At 44.1% G+C, this 18,322-nt stretch overlaps 1 protein-coding gene across 1 annotated transcript in view; it reads left to right on the top strand.

The window, feature by feature from the left end:
• The window catches only part of LOC137540949 (protein-glutamine gamma-glutamyltransferase E-like), a 75,987-nt gene that overhangs the window by 22,674 nt on the left and 34,991 nt on the right, over nucleotides 1-18,322 (top strand). The window contains exons 4-6 of the mRNA XM_068262123.1: nucleotides 3,025-3,198; nucleotides 6,773-7,006; nucleotides 10,833-10,954. Coding sequence (XP_068118224.1) covers nucleotides 3,025-3,198; nucleotides 6,773-7,006; nucleotides 10,833-10,954 — 530 coding nt within the window. The remainder of the gene's footprint in view (nucleotides 1-3,024; nucleotides 3,199-6,772; nucleotides 7,007-10,832; nucleotides 10,955-18,322) is intronic.

Raw genomic sequence — 18,322 nt, 5'->3', positions numbered from 1 at the left:
AAGAAAAGAGCATAAAATTGCTGGCCTCAGCAAATTATTATCTATATCTATATCTATATCTATATCTATATCTCTATCTCTATCTATCGTCACATATATCCTGTCCCGCACCGTAACTGAAGAATCCTCGGTTCTCTGCCGCAGGTAATCATCAAAGTCCTCATCCACCCCCAACCACCTCTCGGTGGGAGTCCCCCAAGGTTCGGTCCTTGGCCCCCTACTGTTCACCCTATACACATCCTCCATTGGCAAGGTTATCTCCTCCATGGGTTTTAACTATCATCTGTATGCAGATGACACCCAGATCTACCTCCACACCCCTGACATATCCACCACTACTATGGACAAGGTCTCCTCCTGCCTATCCGCCATCCCCTCCTGGATGTCTGCTAGGTTCCTGAAACTAAATCTAGACAAAATGGAATTTATGATCTTCCCACCCCGGCCATCCACGAACCTCCCAGATGTGCATGTCACTGTTAACCACACTACCATTCGCCCTACCTCTCAAGCCCGCTGTCTGGGTGTCACCCTGGACTCCGCACTCTCCTTCACTTCCCACATCCAAAACCTCACAAAGTCCTGCAACTTCCACCTTCGTAACATCTGTAAGATTCGCCCTTTCCTGATCTCTGCCACCACCAAACTCCTCATCCATGCCCTCATAATTTCCCGCCTTGACTACTGCAATGCCCTGCTGTCTGGTCTCCCTATGACCCGAACAGCCCCACTGCAGTCCATCATGAATGCGGCAGCCAGAATTATCCACTGCTCCCATCGCTCCACCACGGCAGATCCCCTCCTAGAATCCCTCCACTGGCTTCCTATCCAGTCCAGAATCAGATTCAAGATACTGTGTCTGACCTACAAATCTGTCCACAAAACCTGTCCAACCTACATTTCCCATCTTACTCAGAGGTACACACCTAGCCGCTCACTCCGCTCTTCCAATGAACTTCGCCTAACCGCCCCCCCGCATCACCCAGTCCCATGCACGCCTCCAGGACTTCTCAAGAGCTGCTCCAACACTATGAAACTCCGTACCTCCACCCATTAGGGCAGCCCCCTCCTTCAACATCTTCAAGAAAGCCCTCAAAACTCACCTTTTCACTCTGGCCTACTACCCCTCACAAGTGCTCTAAACCTACAGCTGAACTCTGGTCCCCTACCATTTGTGTCCTTACCTCTCCCTCTAGATTGTAAGCCTTTGGGCAGGGTCTTCCTCCTTTTGTGTCCTACCTGATCTTGCACCTCCATTACTGTGAACCCATGCTATGCATCTGAGTGAACCTAACTTGCCTAATCTCCATGCTCCATCCAGTGACTGACTAAGCATTACCTTGTACTAATACTGTGCTGTGTGATCTGGTTTTCTTGTATTCCTGTATTGTCATATTGCTGTATGTCACCCCTAAATATTGTCTGTAACCTAAATTAATGTTCAAATGCGTAATATGTTGGCGCTTTATAAATACAATAAATAAGTATGGGAATAAAGCTTGGTGTCAAACACCTTTTAATAGAATCTATCTGTACATCTTTCCTGAAAGAGGTGGAAAATGAGGAAGACTGTCTTTTGGAGGGACAGTTGGGAGCTATGGTTTAACACAGGGCTGGATTTACCATAAAACGCTGTAGGCATGTGCCTACAGGCACCTAATGGAAACGTGGCTTACCACCTTCTCCCCAAGGGCCTCCCTTGCCTATGCAGAGTATAAATGAGGTTACTCACCTTGGTGTTGACATTCCACTGGGATCTCCCTTCAGTCAGGGGTATATGTAGCTACTGAATACCTGGGGACACCTTTTAGCTACTTAAAGAGAGCCTGTAACAAAACCTCCCCTGGGGGTACTCATCTGGGACGGAGCAAGACCAAGTTGCGCCTGGGCAAGGTCAGGTTTTGGCTCCTAAACTGCCATTCATTTTGCTGCCTTTTTAAGAATTCAACAAACTGCGCCTGGGGCAAGATACCCGCTCGCCCCCCCCCCCTAGATCTGTCCCTGGTACTCATCTCAGGTGGGGGAAGCCTCCAGATCCTATTGGGTCTTCCCCGTCCTCGGTCCCACGGCAGCGATAATGCTCGCCGAACAGCAGGGATGTAAAGATTTTCCTTCCCGGCTCCAGCGCAGTATTGGCTCTCCGCTCAGATAGGCAGAAATGGCCTAGCACTGTCGGCACTCTACTGCGCAAGTCTCCTGCGCAGTAGAGCGGACCCGCCAGAGATGAGCTATTTTTGCCTATCTACCTAAGGGAGGAGATACAGCTGGGACAGCCAGCACATGTGCTGCAGTTTGGGGTTTGTAGGGTGAAGTCTAGGGTGTCAGTGCCTATAGGCTCCATTGATGTAAATCAAGGCCTGGTTTTATGTGTGAGCTTGAAGTAAAAAAGAATATGGCAGGGGTGTTGCTAGCCTCAAAGATCAGTGGCATGTGCTCCAGATGTCCCCAGGAAGAGTAGAGGCACCCAGCATGGCAATACAGTCCCCAGCATGACTCATAGGGACACACCAGAATGGAGGGGGGGGGGGGGGTTGTGCTGGGTGCTATGGTGCCTCTGTCAGAATGTTGGATGCTGTGATGCCTTTATGGGAGCTGTGGTTGTTCTATGGGGGCATGCTGGGGGTTGTGGTGCCCCAATGGGAGGCCTGTGATAGCATGGGAGGGGGTCCACTAGGTTAGGGAATATGGGGGGACTGGCAGCAGGCCAGCTTGCCCACCAGAAAGGCCTGCTAGCTCAGAAGCCAGCTAACTCTGCCTAGTTATGTTTAACTGGCACGTGTGTGTTTCAGACAACACTTTGCTGAGCTGGCCTACTTAGACCGCTGTAATTTTGCCTCCATCTATGGCCATAGCCATTTTTTGGCTGAAGTGCCCCAGATCTCTTAAGATCCTAGCAATGCACCTGGGATATGGTGACTACTTTTAATTTTAAACTCTGCCAGATGCATGGCTTTTGTGAATCTTTTTGAATAAATATAATTGGCTACGGTCTAAAACATGTTTTTTGTATATTTTTGTTTTTAGCTTTATATGTTAAGTCGTCAGACCTTAATCTGGATGACAACTGTGAAGCACACAGAACTGATGACTACATTAGCGACGATCTAATTGTGAGAAGAGGTGACCCATTCTCCATCAAACTAGTATTTGGCAGACCTGTGGAACCTAAAGATAATCTCAAGTGGTGGGCTAAGACAGGTAATAAGGGTCTCTTCTGTTTACTGCTGATCAAACATTTTGCTTTGTGAGTAATGATCAAACCACTGTGCATAAGACTAGGCTGGTGTTAACCAAATGCTTAGGTTAGATAATATCAACCACTTACTACTACCAGCCGTCGTTTATAAATGGTGCACATTGTCAGCCGCAGTGCCATTTTATATAGATGGCAGCTGGGTTCTGTTTGCCTGTCCCTGCTGCTCATCTCACTGGCCTTGGCAGTACACAGTAGCCAGGTCCTGTAGGTGGTAGCAGAGTGGCCAACTGGCACTCTGCAGGTTACAATCATAGTGACCATGTAATCACAACAATGGGGAGAGCGGCACTTTTCCTGCAATGTACTAAGGGACCTAGCTCTGTACTGATACTTGGTCCCATAGCAAAGCGGTCATTGCTCTGGGGGTCACATGATCACAATGATCAATGCAGTCATAAGAGGGCGGCACAGACAGTAAATCAGTGTGACTCTCCTCCCGGCAATGTACTAAGGGACCCAGCTCTGTACTGTAGCCAGGTTGCAGAGCAGCCAATGGTTCTCTGTGGGTCCATGAACTGATAAAAACAAGTCTACCAGCTAGGTACAATTTTTGTTCTCAGGACAGATCATTTCCATATTTTGGTTAAACATTCTTTAATCCAGTATGTGTAGAATTATAGATGTAACTCTTACCAAATACATTGGGGGGGGGGGGGGGGGGAGAATCTTGGTCCTTCTGCACTGCTACAGTTTCCCTTTAAAGCAGAGGTACCCACACTTTTTGCCTTGTGAGCTACCAAGTCACAATGATCTAGTATATACACAATGCAAAAAATGTAGTGGGGTCGGGATGTACTATGAAGGCCTTCGCAATCTACTGGTAGATCACCATCTACCTAATGGACACCCCTGCCCTAAAGTAAGACATCCCCTGAGAATAAGCCCTAGCAGGAATTCCTAGCATGCTCGATATATCATAAGACCTCCCATGCATGTAAGTCCTATCTAGCAGCAGCCCACATGACACCAGCAAGTTGCGCTGAATACAAAGCCTAGATACAGGAAAGCAGCAGTATACTCTTAGCCACATGATTGGCAGAATCAGTTTCTTGTGAGCTTAGATCTGCAAACCACAAGCTCTGTGTATGTTGCTTGTTTCATCATGGCATACAGTAGATACATTTTTTGTATAGGAAAACTCCGTTTCCCCTGAAAATGTCCTAGCAAATCTTTTGGCTCTATTGTTGGGGAAACCACAGCATAAATGAAGTATGGTGCCCAAAAATCTGCTATGGATTTTCAGTTCATAAACCTGTAAACTTTCTAACAATGCGACCGAGGCATTAGTATGTGGTACCTCTGTGCATGGGATAAGATTTTATGGACTGCTTACAGCATGTGGGAATTGTGATTACCAAGTAGCAGGTTTGCAGAAAATTAAAACTTTACCCCTTTCTTCAAATCAAAGGTGAGGTGGGGAGGAACCTGAGGGTCACATCCCTAACTATAACGTCTTGTATTTGGTAATCTGTGGAATATTCAGTGGCATTGTAAATCTTTTGCCCTGCTATAAAGCATAAAAATTGCTTAAAGCTGACCCAAACCAAAACTTCAAAATATTTAGTTGCACCACTCTGACACATACAAAGATAAACACTCCTTCAAGCCTATGAGCATTTCAGTGCATGATTTTTCACCCTTCTCTTTTCTTAACTAGGTTTATACAGGTGGCAGCCATTAGCAATTCCTCCTTTGCCAGACACCACCTACTCCACCAGTTTCGATGGGTTCTGTCCTGGCAATATGAAAGGAAGGGAGGGGCTCCTCCAATAAATGTAAAATATTTTATATTTGTCATCATGCAGCTGCTATTATAATTTAGAAAAATAGATTTTATTTCTGAAATCTTGTGTTTTTTTTTTTTTTTTTTTTAATTTGGGTCCACTTTAAAGGACAACCAAGGTGACCTGATGAGATAGACAGGGGTATGTACAGTGCCAATCACACAACTAGGCTGTGTTCCTCACATCACCCTCCAATTGCCTTTCCCAACCCATTCACTCCCTTCAAGAGGTTATTGGAGGTAGCATCCTGCTAACTTGCCTCTTCCTGCCTGAAGTTTCTTTATAGTGACCCAGGGGGAAACTGGGCACACAATGTTATGTGGCTCAAGAAAATGCCTTGGGTCCAGGTGCTTTAAAATGGGATGTAGATTCCTGACCATTTGAGGCATGGACTACACAAGATCTTGGGTGCCTTCATGGTGGTTGGCAAGATGTTAGAGATGCTTAAGTTGATGCAACTTGTTTTAGCTTCAAATCCATTTGGCAGCTGCAGTAATTGACTTGGCTCAATGCCAGGCTGCATCAACTTGAAATGATAGTATCTGATTTGACCATCTGTACTTGGCAGATGCTTTAGTGGGTGCCCATCAGAATCCTCAGATGCACAACCAGGTTGAGACCTTAAGAATTTTAAGGTCAAACTTTTCATCAGACAAGGCAACCCTCCTTTGTTTTTGGTTCATGGTCCAGTTTTGTTGCTCATGCCCATTTTTGTAGTCACTTGTGATAGAAGTCTAGCAAATTACTGCATATTGGTATATCCACAAGAATTGCTGCCTTCAACAGCCTCTGCAATGGGATCCATTTTTGAAGTGGGATAAAAAAATGACCTTCAAAAAATGTGTTCCAAATTTTTACCATTTCAGTTACTGTATTTAGTTGTGCACAAGTAATTGTTGCCTGTTTACTGACTACAAATTCCCAAAGTACTTTATCTGCACTGAAAGCTGCCATTGCTCAGAATTGAATATATAAATGTAGCAACTACCTAGCTAGTTTTCACCTATTTCTCAACTCAAAACAAAATGTTATCAACTCTACAAATGTGGCCAGAAAGTGAGGAGCATTCCAGAACAAAGTGCCCTTTGGTATGAAAAAAAGACACTGAAGCAAAAAAGGTAACAAACTGTACAGATAACAGAACGTTAGTAGCAAATAAAATGGTCCCTTATCTATCTCATTCTGTCATATTTGCAATTTACATACCATACTCTGTATTTTAAACTATAAAACAAGCTGAGCTAATGACCCTTGGAACTTCCCTGCAGTTAATTCTTAAATAACTCCTTGTACTGGGAACATGAGAATAATTTCTATGCTACTAACATTTATTTCTAAGCTGCACTACCCATACTATTTTTGTGTCACTTAACTATCTTTTCCTCCTTCCAATACATCACACGTTTTTGTTTGCTTCTTTTAACATATTCCAGTGTTTACATAGCCAGTCAAAAGCATTACAGCAAACCTGTGAGGCTGTAAGATCCTCCAGGGCCTTCCTCACTCTTCCAGTGTTGTGTCCTCCAGCATTGGCCACTCTGCGCTAGCACAGTATCATCATGGACCTGCTTGGCCTGGGCCTGATCAGATCTAATGCACACATGAAAGCTGTCAACTACTTTGATACCAGGACTCTAGAATGTGTGAACTAGACTTACAAGTTCATGTAAACTGATATAATCCAATGAAGTCTGAAGTATTGCTGTTTTTCCATCATACTTTGTCTCCACAGACTGGCCTGGCTCCAACTCTAAAATATTAGTGCCTATCACCAGTTCCAGCACTGGAAAACCATGGAGTGTTAAATCAGATGTTGACAATGGGAGCTCCATGACTGTCACCATCACCACTGCAGCTGATGCAGCTATTGGCCGTTACGAGATGGGAGTGCAGGTCTCCAGCCGCATCAGCAATGTGACCCTAAAGCTTGGAAAATTCATTCTACTCTTTAACCCTTGGTGTAAAGGTATTTCACATGTTTTGTACGTCTAACTGTATATGAAGCAATAGAGGCAATGGCACTGAGTGTTTTTGTTTTTTGTGTTCATTGTGGTGTGTTTTTTTTTTTTTTTTTTTTTTTTTTTGTGTACCAGGTTTGGTGAATGCTTGTTATAACAATTGCATCTGAGGTTTGGTGATCTCCAGACTGTTAGGGCCCGTTTCCACTGCAGGGAAGCTCTGCCATAGAGAACAATGGCACAGCCGCCCAAATCGCTTGCATTAGCTATTCGGCTGGCATTTCCATCTGAATCTGTGCGATTCCCATAGCTGTGCATGGCTCATGGGATTCGTCTGCGTAGCCGCAGATCCGGAAGTGTCGCCATACGTCTTACAGACTCATGCGGCTGCAGTGGAAACAGGTTTTTTTATTCCCCACAACGCCGGTGGTAATCGCTGGTGTTTTGCGCTTTCAAGTGTGGTAGATTTTCACAGGTCTGAGTATCATCCTCAATCTGTGTGCTAATCCTTGTGAGAAGCCTTCATGTCATGGGGAAGAATAAAGGGTGCAAGCTTCTAAACCATTGCTAGATGGGATTTGGCAGGCTATAGCTTTGCAGATCAGTTAAAAATGGCGCCGATAAAACGACGCACCATTGACTTACATTATGAAACAATATTTATAGTTTTAAATGTTAAAAAATGACACGACCTTTTGAACGAAATTTATTGTTTTAAGCCCTGCTTTGCTGCAGTTTTGAAAATATCAGCCCGCTGACTTTAATGTTTAATACCAAAGCCGCCGCCCCCCCCCCCCCCCCCCTTAAACGCTAAACACCAAATGTGCAGGGAATGTCAAAAAGACCTTATAGTTTTTGAGAAAATAGATTTTGAATATTCTTCTTCTGACTGTGGGAAAATTAAATGCCCAACGACTTTAGCGGTTAATAGCAAAGCCCCTTTAAATGCCAGAAACACCAAATGTGTAGGGAAATGTTAAGAGTGGGAACAAGAGTATTTTTTTTAATTTTTTTTCAAAAAGACCTTATAGTTTTTGAGAAAATCCTATTTAAATTGCATAATGACATTTCTGCGGAAACAATTCCTGCCGACTTTAGCAGTTAATAGCAAAGTCCCCTTACATCCTAGCAACACCAAATGTGCAGGATATGTTAAAGATACTGGTAAACAATATTTAAAAAAAAACACAAATTAAAAAAATTCATTTTATGCAAAAGAGCTTCTGAGCTCTGACCCAACTAAGGTTGCCGTTTTCTGGAGCACTTGTATATCAGTCAGAATTAGATAAGATATAGTTTACTGCAGGGAAGTTGAAAAGGGTCATTAGCTACTGTATAGTTTAGAGCAGTGTGGCTTGTAATTGCAAATAAGACTATTATGCAAGGTCATAAAAGTCTATAATCTAAAACTTAAGACTTCTTTGCTACTTTGCTACTGTTCTATTAACTATCAGTACTACACATACAAATCATATCTATATATCTCTTTCCATGTCATTCTAGGCCAAATTCCACACATTCTCTAAAAACAGGATGTTAACCATGTCTGCTTCCATGAATGCAGGAAGTAGACACTGCAGATGTATTTCAGGATTTGTATCCGCTTACAATGTGTTTTGTAGTGATGGGAATTCCGGCTCTTCTCAGAATCTGCTCTTCTGAATCGGCTCCCATTAAAGAGCCGGCTCTCAATCGCCTCTTCATTAACCCTCCTGGCAGTATGAAACATTCTGCCAGGAGGGAGCGCAGCAGTTTTTTTTTTTTTTTTAAATCATGTAGCGAGCCCAGGGCTCGCTACATGATAGCCGCTGCTCAGCGGCATCCCCCGCCCGCTTCGATCAGGAAATCCCGTTCAAAGAACAGGATTTCCTGGAGGGCTTCCCCGTCACCATGGTGACGGGGCGGGATGACGTCATTGGGAGTCCCGATCCACCCCTCGGCGCTGCCTGGCACTGATTGGCCAGGCAGCGCACGGGGTCTAGGGGGGGGGGGGGGGGGGGCGCCGCAACAGATAGCAGCGATCGGGCGCGGGGCAGCGGCGATCAGTGTGCTAGCTGCGTCCAGCAAAAAAAAAATTATGTAGATCGGCCCAGCAGGGCCTGAGCAGCACCCTCCGGCGGCTTACCCCGTGTCACACAGGGTTACCGCTAAGGAGGTTAAATATCACTAGACACTACTCAGAAACGGAGTAAAAGCCCCGCTCCCGTCTCCATGACAACTCCAGACTGCTTCTCTGACTGGTGCAATCCCTCCTGCTACTGCTCTGCCCCATACACTCCTAAAAGCAGCGAGGACTACATCTCCCAGCATGCCTCAGCGCCCTTTATTACAGACCAAAGCAGGGCTGTGTGGGGCGGCTGAGGCATCGGCTCTTTTGAAACTGAGAACCGGCTCTTGTCCGTAGCAAAGAGCCGGCTCTTAAAGCCGACTCGTTCGCGAACGACCCATCACTAGTGTTTTGTGTGGTTATGCTGTTTGTCTATTAGGTCAGAGGGGAAGTTCTGAGTTCAGGTTTGCTTTGTGAACCAGTGTCATCTGTGAAGAGCCAGTTGCACTGGGTGCCTTGTCCATTCCTGAATTGGACAAGAACTGTTCTGTTGAAAAGCCAAATCACTCAAGCCATGCACAGCTGTAGGGATTTGGATGCTGTCTGTGGGGAAACTGGCATCTTCACACACTTTGGATGCAGCATATTGATTTGAATTGGCTGCAATTATGCATCTGGAATTTCATGCAGAAAACAGCCAAATTGCCTGGAAATGGGGCCTTGAACTGTTATGTGGAGGCTGCCATAACTTCCTCTACTGCCATAACTGCACTACTGCAGCCACATAGATCAGCAGGGCTGCCAGGCAACTGGTATTGTTTGTGCATATTGTACTAGCTCAGGCATGGGCAAACTTGGCACTCCAGCTGTTAAGGAAGTACAAATCCCACAATGCATTTGCCTTTGACAGCCACAGTCATGACTCAGACTCCTGCAATGCATTGTGGGACTTGTAGTTCCTCAACAGCTGGAGGGCCAAGTTTGCCCATGCCTGTACTAGCTGATGGCCCAGGTATGTGGCTGGTATTTGCTCCACCCACTTTTTGTAAAATGCTCACTCAGTGACAGTTTGAGTGTTGCAGTCTTTGGCATCAATTTGCATTCAAATGAAACCTGGCTGTGCTTCCACCCCTCTTCTGAATTTGATCCCCAGTCACCCAATGACCAACTGTACCAGGTTTGAGGCTTTTAACAGTGCAAAAATGACAGCAATTAAATATTCCCCTTTAAAATCAATAGGTGAATTTTGACTTGCTTTTGTAGGCTCCATCCACTTGTCTTAATGCCAGTGACAAACTGCAAAGTTTGAGAACCCTGCCGTTGTTTAAGAATGGCTGCAGGGTTTACATTTTTTTTTCCCAGGGAAATTTGTGTTTGTCTCTGCCCAATTTTTGGTTATGGGGATTAAAAGTATCCTATATGTTCCTGGTAATGTACCACGTGTGCCAAATTTCATTCAAATCCATTCAGCCATTGTTGCGTGATTAAGAAACCTCCAAACGTTTGCATTTATATTAGTGAGATATATGTAGCAGTCTCCAAATTTTCACTTCAGTTCCTGTTTGGTCCCTTAAGTTGCTCCAACTGGCTGCCTGTTAGTCATGGTGGGGGGGGGGTAGGCAGGCATGCATTTGACTTCTACCACTCAATCTGGTAGAATGTGTTAAAAACAAACCTTGCACCATTCAACTTGACTTTCTGTTGCATGGGATTTGCAGACCCTTTCATCCCTAAGCTATGCGTTAGCTGGTTGTGACTCAATTTTTATTTTTTTTTCTCTCCATTAGATGATGCAGTGTACATGAAAGATGATGCTGGAAGGAACGAATATGTTCTCAATGAGAGCGGAATCATATTCTATGGAAGTGCACAACCAAATCCATTTTACAGGCCATGGGACTTCGGTCAGGTAACTGAAGCTCTATGAACAGTAAAGGTGGCCATACATTAGGCAATGTGTTGCCCAATTAAAGTGAACCTGATGTGAAAACTGAGAAACAAATTTACTCATAAAAATGACTACGAGAAAACTCTGGGATATTTAAACATTAACTCAGTGCTGGTCGTAATGGAAAAATCTACGCTTATGGATCATTACGCGTAATTTTACACAATTACGGTTACGGCGTAAGATTATCTACAGTTCATCACTGTAATTACGCATTAACTTGCGCAGTTACGCATAAGGATACCATAATGTAGGCATTTACACTACAATGTTACGCATAGTGCCGTAATACCCATTAATGCGTATATTTTGATGCATACGGACGATGTGTACGCAATAGCCGTCAATGTGACAGCTATTGCGTACACCATTCGTATGCGTCAAAATGTACACTTATATACTGAAGGGTGGGAGAAGATACTATTGGTTGCTTAGGATGTTGACTGATTGGCTACGCTTAGAAAAGGGAAGTTATTACGCGTAAGTCTTCTTAAAATTACAGTAGACAGCATAATTACGATACCATTTAACTGCTTACATGTAAATTAAACCGAAGACCGTAAGTTACGCTTACATTGAATTACAATGCGTAATTAAGCTCATGCGGAATTTCGGCCCAGCACTGCATTAACTAGGTGGTTATTGTCTCTAATCAGTGGAAGCCTATCAAGTATCCCAGAGTTAGAAGGTCAATAGTTCATGCCTTTCTCTCCCTATCCTCGCGTTTTCCTGGCAGAATACAGCTTCTGACTAACTTGCTTATCAGTGATGTTTACAAAGGTACTGACAAGACAGAAGCTTCAACTTCTGTATCTAGAAATTAACTTTCAGGCAGCAAAATATAAAACCATAAAACTGTTTGTTTTTTGTAATTTACATACACGTTTATCTCAGATCACCTCAAGCAAACTTTAAAACAAGATTAGACAAATGGCTAACTGGGAGAAATTGTTTGGCATCAGCACCACGATCAACCTGCAAAAGACATTACAGGAGTGGCAGTGGTGGTTCTTGGAGATGTCACATGTGGTACCAATCAGCAGTGAAGCTGAACAGTGTATGGCTGGCTTAAAGGGAAATTCCAGTGAAAATGTTAAAATTGTGAAAATAGTGTTTGCTCATTGTAAAAGCTTTCCTCTCCCTGATTTACATTCTGACATTTATCATATAGTGATATTTTTACTGCTGGAATGTGATTTCAGTGGAAGTAGCTGCTGCTTGCAATTTTGGCACTTGGAAACAGCTGTCTCCCACAATGTAACAAGGCTCTCCCACAGTGTGATGTCAGCACCATGGTCCTGACTCACACTGGGAGGAGTTTCAACACAATATCAGCCATACGGAGCCCCCTGATCTGTTTGAAAAGTTAAGATTTCTCATGGTAAAGGCATCAGCTACTGATTGGGATCAAGTTCAATCCTTGGTCATGGTTTCTCTAAGGCCTCATTCACACCCCAAAAAAAGCATTTTGTGCACTTTTATTTCCCCCTTTTCTAAGTGCTTTGCCAGTAGCCGTTTTTGTGCTTCTTCCTGACTTGTTAGAAAGTGAACTCCTTTTTGACCCGGAAAAGAATAAATACAATGTGTGTATTCTCTAATGCAATCACTGCATAAAGCGGTTGAGTTTATCGCTCTTCCTATAACTTCCATTATAGTACAAACACCCCAAAAATTGCTGAATGCACAGCGCACGAACCACACTGATATGAACCTTTAAGATTCATTGCACAAGCTGTTTGTGGGCTTTTTTTTTTTTTTTTTTTTTTTTTTTTAAATCGCCTGCGCTTAAAGTTGGCTTCTATGCATCTCGATTCACTCACGCCACCTATGGGACGAATTGCAAGACTCACTACAGCACTTCCTCCTTCCAGCTTGGAGGAAGTGTGGTAGCAAGTCTGGAGACGCATAGAAGCAGACTGACTTCTTGGTAAGTAACCCGTCTCCCATGTGCACACCTGAGCCAATTAAGCCTCATTTTAATTCCAAATTCGAGTGGTTTCCTACTCAGAAGCCCAGCACTAGCTTGTTCCTTGCTTCCCAGTTCTGATATAGGTATCAATTTTTATCAACCAATAGACAATTTATCTCTGCAGTGGGGAATAAAACTGCTGAAATTGCCTAGATGTTGAATGTTTTTCTTAAAGCATACCTGGAGTGAGTGATATGGAGGCTGACATGTTTCCTTTTTAAACAATGCTCATTTCCTGGCTGTCCTTGCCATCCCCCTGCCTCTAATAATCTTGTCCATAGACCCTGAACAAGGATTCAGATCAGGTGCCCTGATGTCTGGCCAGATGCTTGTTTCAGGTGTGACTCTATCTAGTTGAGCACTAATGCAAAAAATCGGGGCTGCCAGAAAATTAGTATTTAAAGCACCCTTGAAGTGAAACATATGGTGGCTGCCATATTTTGCCTTTTAAATATTCTTCACTGTATGCTGATCATATGGCCTGGCTACACTAGCTTCATTATTTTAGGTAACTGACACCTCTTTGAAACAATTGGGCTGACTGGGCAATTAATAGGCTGACCAGACTTTTGCATGAAAAGGAAAAAATGCCCATCAGTCACCAATGGTATAGTCTCACTAGTGAAGCCATAACTCTTGCATGGTAGAGGAGTTAAAGGGAAGGTCCAAGCAAAAAAAAAAAAATGAGTTTCACTTACCTGGGGCTTCTACCAGCCCCATGCAGCCATCCTGTGCCCTCGTAGTCACTCACTGCTGCTCCAGTCCCCCGCTGACAGCTTTCTGACCTCAGAGGTCAGGGCCGAATTGCGTACATTTTTACACATTCCCGCTAGTGCAGGAACATTAACACATACATTTTTACGCGTTAGTGGTGCAACGCGTACATTTTTGTTCCTGCACTAGCTGGAATGCGTAAAAATGTATGCAATGTGGCCCTGACCTCCGAGGTCAGAAAGCTGCCAGCGGGGGACTGGAGCAGCAGTGAGTGACTGCGAGGGCACAGGATGGCTGCATGGGGCTGGTAGAAGCCCCAGGTAAGTGAAACTCATTTTTTTTTTTTTTGCTTGGACCTTCCCTTTAAAGATTGTAGAAGTTTAAAGATTGAGGAAGTTTAAGACTAGCTGTAGAACAAGAGTAACTTTTTTTTTTTTTTTTTTTTTTTTTTTTTTTAAACAGAAAATTGAGGATTCTAGGAACAGAACATACTTGCAATAATTCAGTTTTAAGTGTAACTATGGTTGCTCACTGCCAGTGGCGTATCTAGGCAAGACAGCGCCCATGGCAAATACTAAAATTGCGCCCCCCCCCCCACACCTACAATCAACAGCATCCTGTCTAACCTTTTTGGACAGGGTAACCTCTTCATGCACACGCACACACGTCACGATCAAATAAATTAGGCTATACTTCTGATCCTCTGCCTCTAACACCTTAAAGGGGAACTGAAGTAAGAGGTATACAGAGGCTGCCATATTTATTTTCTTTTAATCAATACCAGTTGCCTGACAGCCCTGCTGGTCTATTTCTCTGCAGTAGTATCTGAATAACATCAGAAACAAGCATGCAGCTAGTCTTGTCAGATCTGACTTTAAAGTCTGAAATGCCTGATCTGCTGCATGCTTGTTCAGGGGCTATGGCTAATGGTATTAGAGGCAGAGGATCAGCAGGGCTGCCAGGCAACTGGTATTGCTTAAAAGGAAATAAACATGGCAGCCTCTATATACCTCTCTTCAGTTCCCCTTTCAGGCAGGGAACATACTTGACTGTTTTCATACGCATTTTCTGCACAGAAAAAATGAAAACTCATGTTAATCAAAGGGCTAGTTCACACTTGTGTTTTTCTTGCACAGAAAAAAACTGACATTATTCTGCATGATAATTCTGCACATTTTGTCAGTTTTCTGTATCCATAACATTAACTGTTGTGAAAAAAACGCACATATTTTTCTGCATAGAAACACACTTAGTGTGTGCAGAAAATGTACGCAGAAAAAGCCAAGCTGAAAAACAAGTGTGATCCCTGCCTAAGTCATAGACCCTGAACAAGCAAGCAGATCAAATGTCTGACACATCTGACAAGACTAGCTGCATGCATGTTTCAGGCATGTGATGTAGACCCTACTGACCAGAAAGATCAGCAGGATTTCCATGCAACTGATATTGTTTAAAAGGAAATGCATTTGGCAGCCACCACTCATATGAATGAAAGCAATGACATATTTGCAGTGACGGTTATAACATAATAAAAGCCTGACAACCTATTAAATATCAGTAGATAGATACTGAGCTAGAAATATAATGCATTTTAACAACTGAGGTATACTGTACAACTTACGAGAGAGACGTTAAAACTGGCCACAGAGATGCCAGCAGGGTAATGGTTAAAGTGCAGAGAGTGTCATAAATAATAAGTAAACAGCACCCTGAGATAAGGCTGAGGAATGTGTGAATGCCAGAGAGGGAGATTGATGGGAGACCTTGTAACCTCCAGACCAGAAGCATCTGCTGCTATCTCAGGGGACTGAGACATGATCTGTCTTAGGGAGTGAGGGAAAATGTTGGAGCTCATCTCTCAATAGCTTCTAATGTAGATATATGAAAGGCTGAGATGGGCAGGCTGCTGGATGATTTACTCCCTTAGACTCAGGAATGCTGTCAGCAGCACTGCGCCCCCCCTTGATGATTGAAGAGGGAGGTCGCCTGGGGCACGTGCCATGCCTGCATCCCTCCAGCAACGCGTCTGCTCACTGCTGAACATGCAAATCATCTCTTTATACCCCTGCAGCCAGGCTTGCATCCAGAACCACTGGTGTAGTCAGAGGTGGCCTTAGAGTATGCGGGGCCTGGGGCGAGTGTCATATGCAGGGCCTAGAGTCATATGCTGTGGACACACCACACACTGGTTAGATGGGCTGCTTCCCTGCACTACAGGTTAGATGGGCTGTGGAGTTGGAGTCATTGATTTCATAAACTGAGGAGACAGTCGGATGAATTTTGTACAAAACTTTTAGTTACTTACCCTGTTAAGTATTAAACTAAGGAGTCGGAGTCAGAGTTAAATAGGTGCCTGCAGTATAGATTGGATAGGAAGGTGCCTGCAGTATAGATTGGATGGGTAGGTGGTGGGGAGTGGGCATAGTAGTTAAAACTTGCCTGTCTTCGCCGATGCTCACGGCTTCAATCTCCTTCCTGTCCTGGCATCTGTGTATTGGTAACCCTGTGGGTACATGTGGTCACTTTATCACAGGGGGTGCTATTACCAATACGTCAGATGCTGGGAGAGGAAATAGATGGAAGCTGTGAGCATCGGCAAAGACGGGTGAGTTTTTTTTTTTTGCCTGCTCTCCCTACCGCCGCAGTGCGGGGCCGGGGGGGATTGCCCCACTTGCCACCCCCAAAGGCTGGCTCTGTGTATAGTAAGCCTAGTGTCCTATATAATAAAACCCCAGTGTCTTTCTGTGCCCCCCAACTTTCAAGCAACCAACATCTCCCTGTGTGCATATACTTCAGACAGCGGTGGTGGTTGGGCAACCAGGAGGGTACAGTTAAAAATGGCGCCAGCCGAATAACTGCACCATTTTATGAATGATATATTGTTTAAGAACGATATTTTTAGTTTTAAACCTTTTTATAAAACATTTATTGTTTCAATTGTCGTCGTCCGTTGCCATTGTAAATGTTTTTTTTTAATAGCCCTAACTAAACTGCCGCATTCCCGACGCTCTAATCTAACTAATTGCCCCCCAAACTCCCCGGGGGCAATCCCAGCTTCGTTTCCCAGTGAGGCAGGGCTATGAGCAGCAGCCCTGCCTCACATGCATCTGTCAGCAGCGGATCTCCGCCTCCGCCCGCCCCTCTTAGTCTTCCTTCAATGAGAGGGGCGGGCGGAGATCCACTGCTGACAGATGCATGTGAAGCAGGGCTGCTGCTCATAGCCCTGCCTCACTGGGAAACAAAGCCTGGATTGCCCCCCGGGGAGTTTGGGGGCAATTAGTTAGATTAGAGCATCGGGAATGTGGCGGTTTAGTTAGGGCTATTAGGTATAACACGATTAAATAAAAAAAAAAAACACTTTTACAATGGCAACTGACGATGACAATTGAAACAAATGGTTTATAAACAAGAGGTTTAAAACGAAAAATTTCGTACGGACATCCTTCGCCATTTAACCATAAAAATGATAAATATCGGTTTATACTAGTCTGAGGAGCCATTTTTATACCATCGGCACTTTTTTTTTTTTTTTTTTTTTTTTTTGTAGCTCATAAAATTTAGAGCCACATCAACCCAACATGCGGACAGCCTGTTTTGGACTATTGGCCCTCTTCAGAGCTTGGCAGGGGTTGTGGATAGGGCTTGGACCAGTACAGCAGAGTAACCAAGCGGCTCAGGAGGGCTTTTTGGTCTTTTAGTCCTCTATGCTTTCCTAGTGGTTGAGGGTCACCCCCGAGCTGCTCAGTTACGCTGATGTTCTGGTCCAAGCCCTATCCCATAGAGCCATATCAACCCCTGCCATGCACTGTGGACCAACAGTCCAAAACGGGCTGTCTGCATGTGGGGTTGAAGTGGCTCTAATAAAACTTTAAGCTATAGACCAGTGGATCTGGATGTAAGCCAGGCTTAAGGGGAGTAAAGAGAATTTGCATATTCAGCAGTGGTGTATTGTAGATCAGTGTTTCTCAACATTTTATTGGAATGTACCCCTTTTAAAACCCTGTACTCACCAAGTACCCCCTAGCATAGTAACCATTAGCACAAGTACCCCTTGACAAATAAATATTTAAACGTAGTACATAATAATTGGTTCTAAACAATTTCCAAGCATTTACTGTTGCTTTTAATTAGCTAAAATACTAATTTGGTGTTTATGTAGGATTTATCATTTTCTAAAACTCTAAATTTGTTATACTTGGTTAAGTATATCAAGCAGGAGTACCCCCTGGAACCATCAGAAGTACCCCTTGGGGTATGCGTACCGCATGTTGAGAACCTAGGTTGTAGATAACAAGTTGCACACTTAATCTGAATTATTACTACTAATTCTGGTTCTTTAAAATTGCCACAATGAATTCTAAATGAGATGACTTGAAGAAGAGATGAGTCTCGGATACCATACTTGCTTGGGGCTTCCTTTAAGCACCCTTAGGGTCACTGTCTCCCCAGGTGGCACTGGCAATTCAGCCTGAAGGCCTGGCCGAGTCAGTTCATAGCACAGGCACACTCTCACATTGCACTCCTGTCCCTGGGAGCATTATGCACACAGTACTGCTGCACAGATGCAGATTACTCCCAGGGACAAGAGCATGCTTCGGTCTGAATTGCCGGGGACTGGAGCCACCATCCGGGGAGATGGTGAGGGA

This window comes from Hyperolius riggenbachi, chromosome 12 (genome assembly GCF_040937935.1).
Source record: "Hyperolius riggenbachi isolate aHypRig1 chromosome 12, aHypRig1.pri, whole genome shotgun sequence".
Lineage (NCBI taxonomy): Eukaryota > Metazoa > Chordata > Amphibia > Anura > Hyperoliidae > Hyperolius > Hyperolius riggenbachi.
This window is presented reverse-complemented; position numbering and strand designations above follow the sequence as displayed.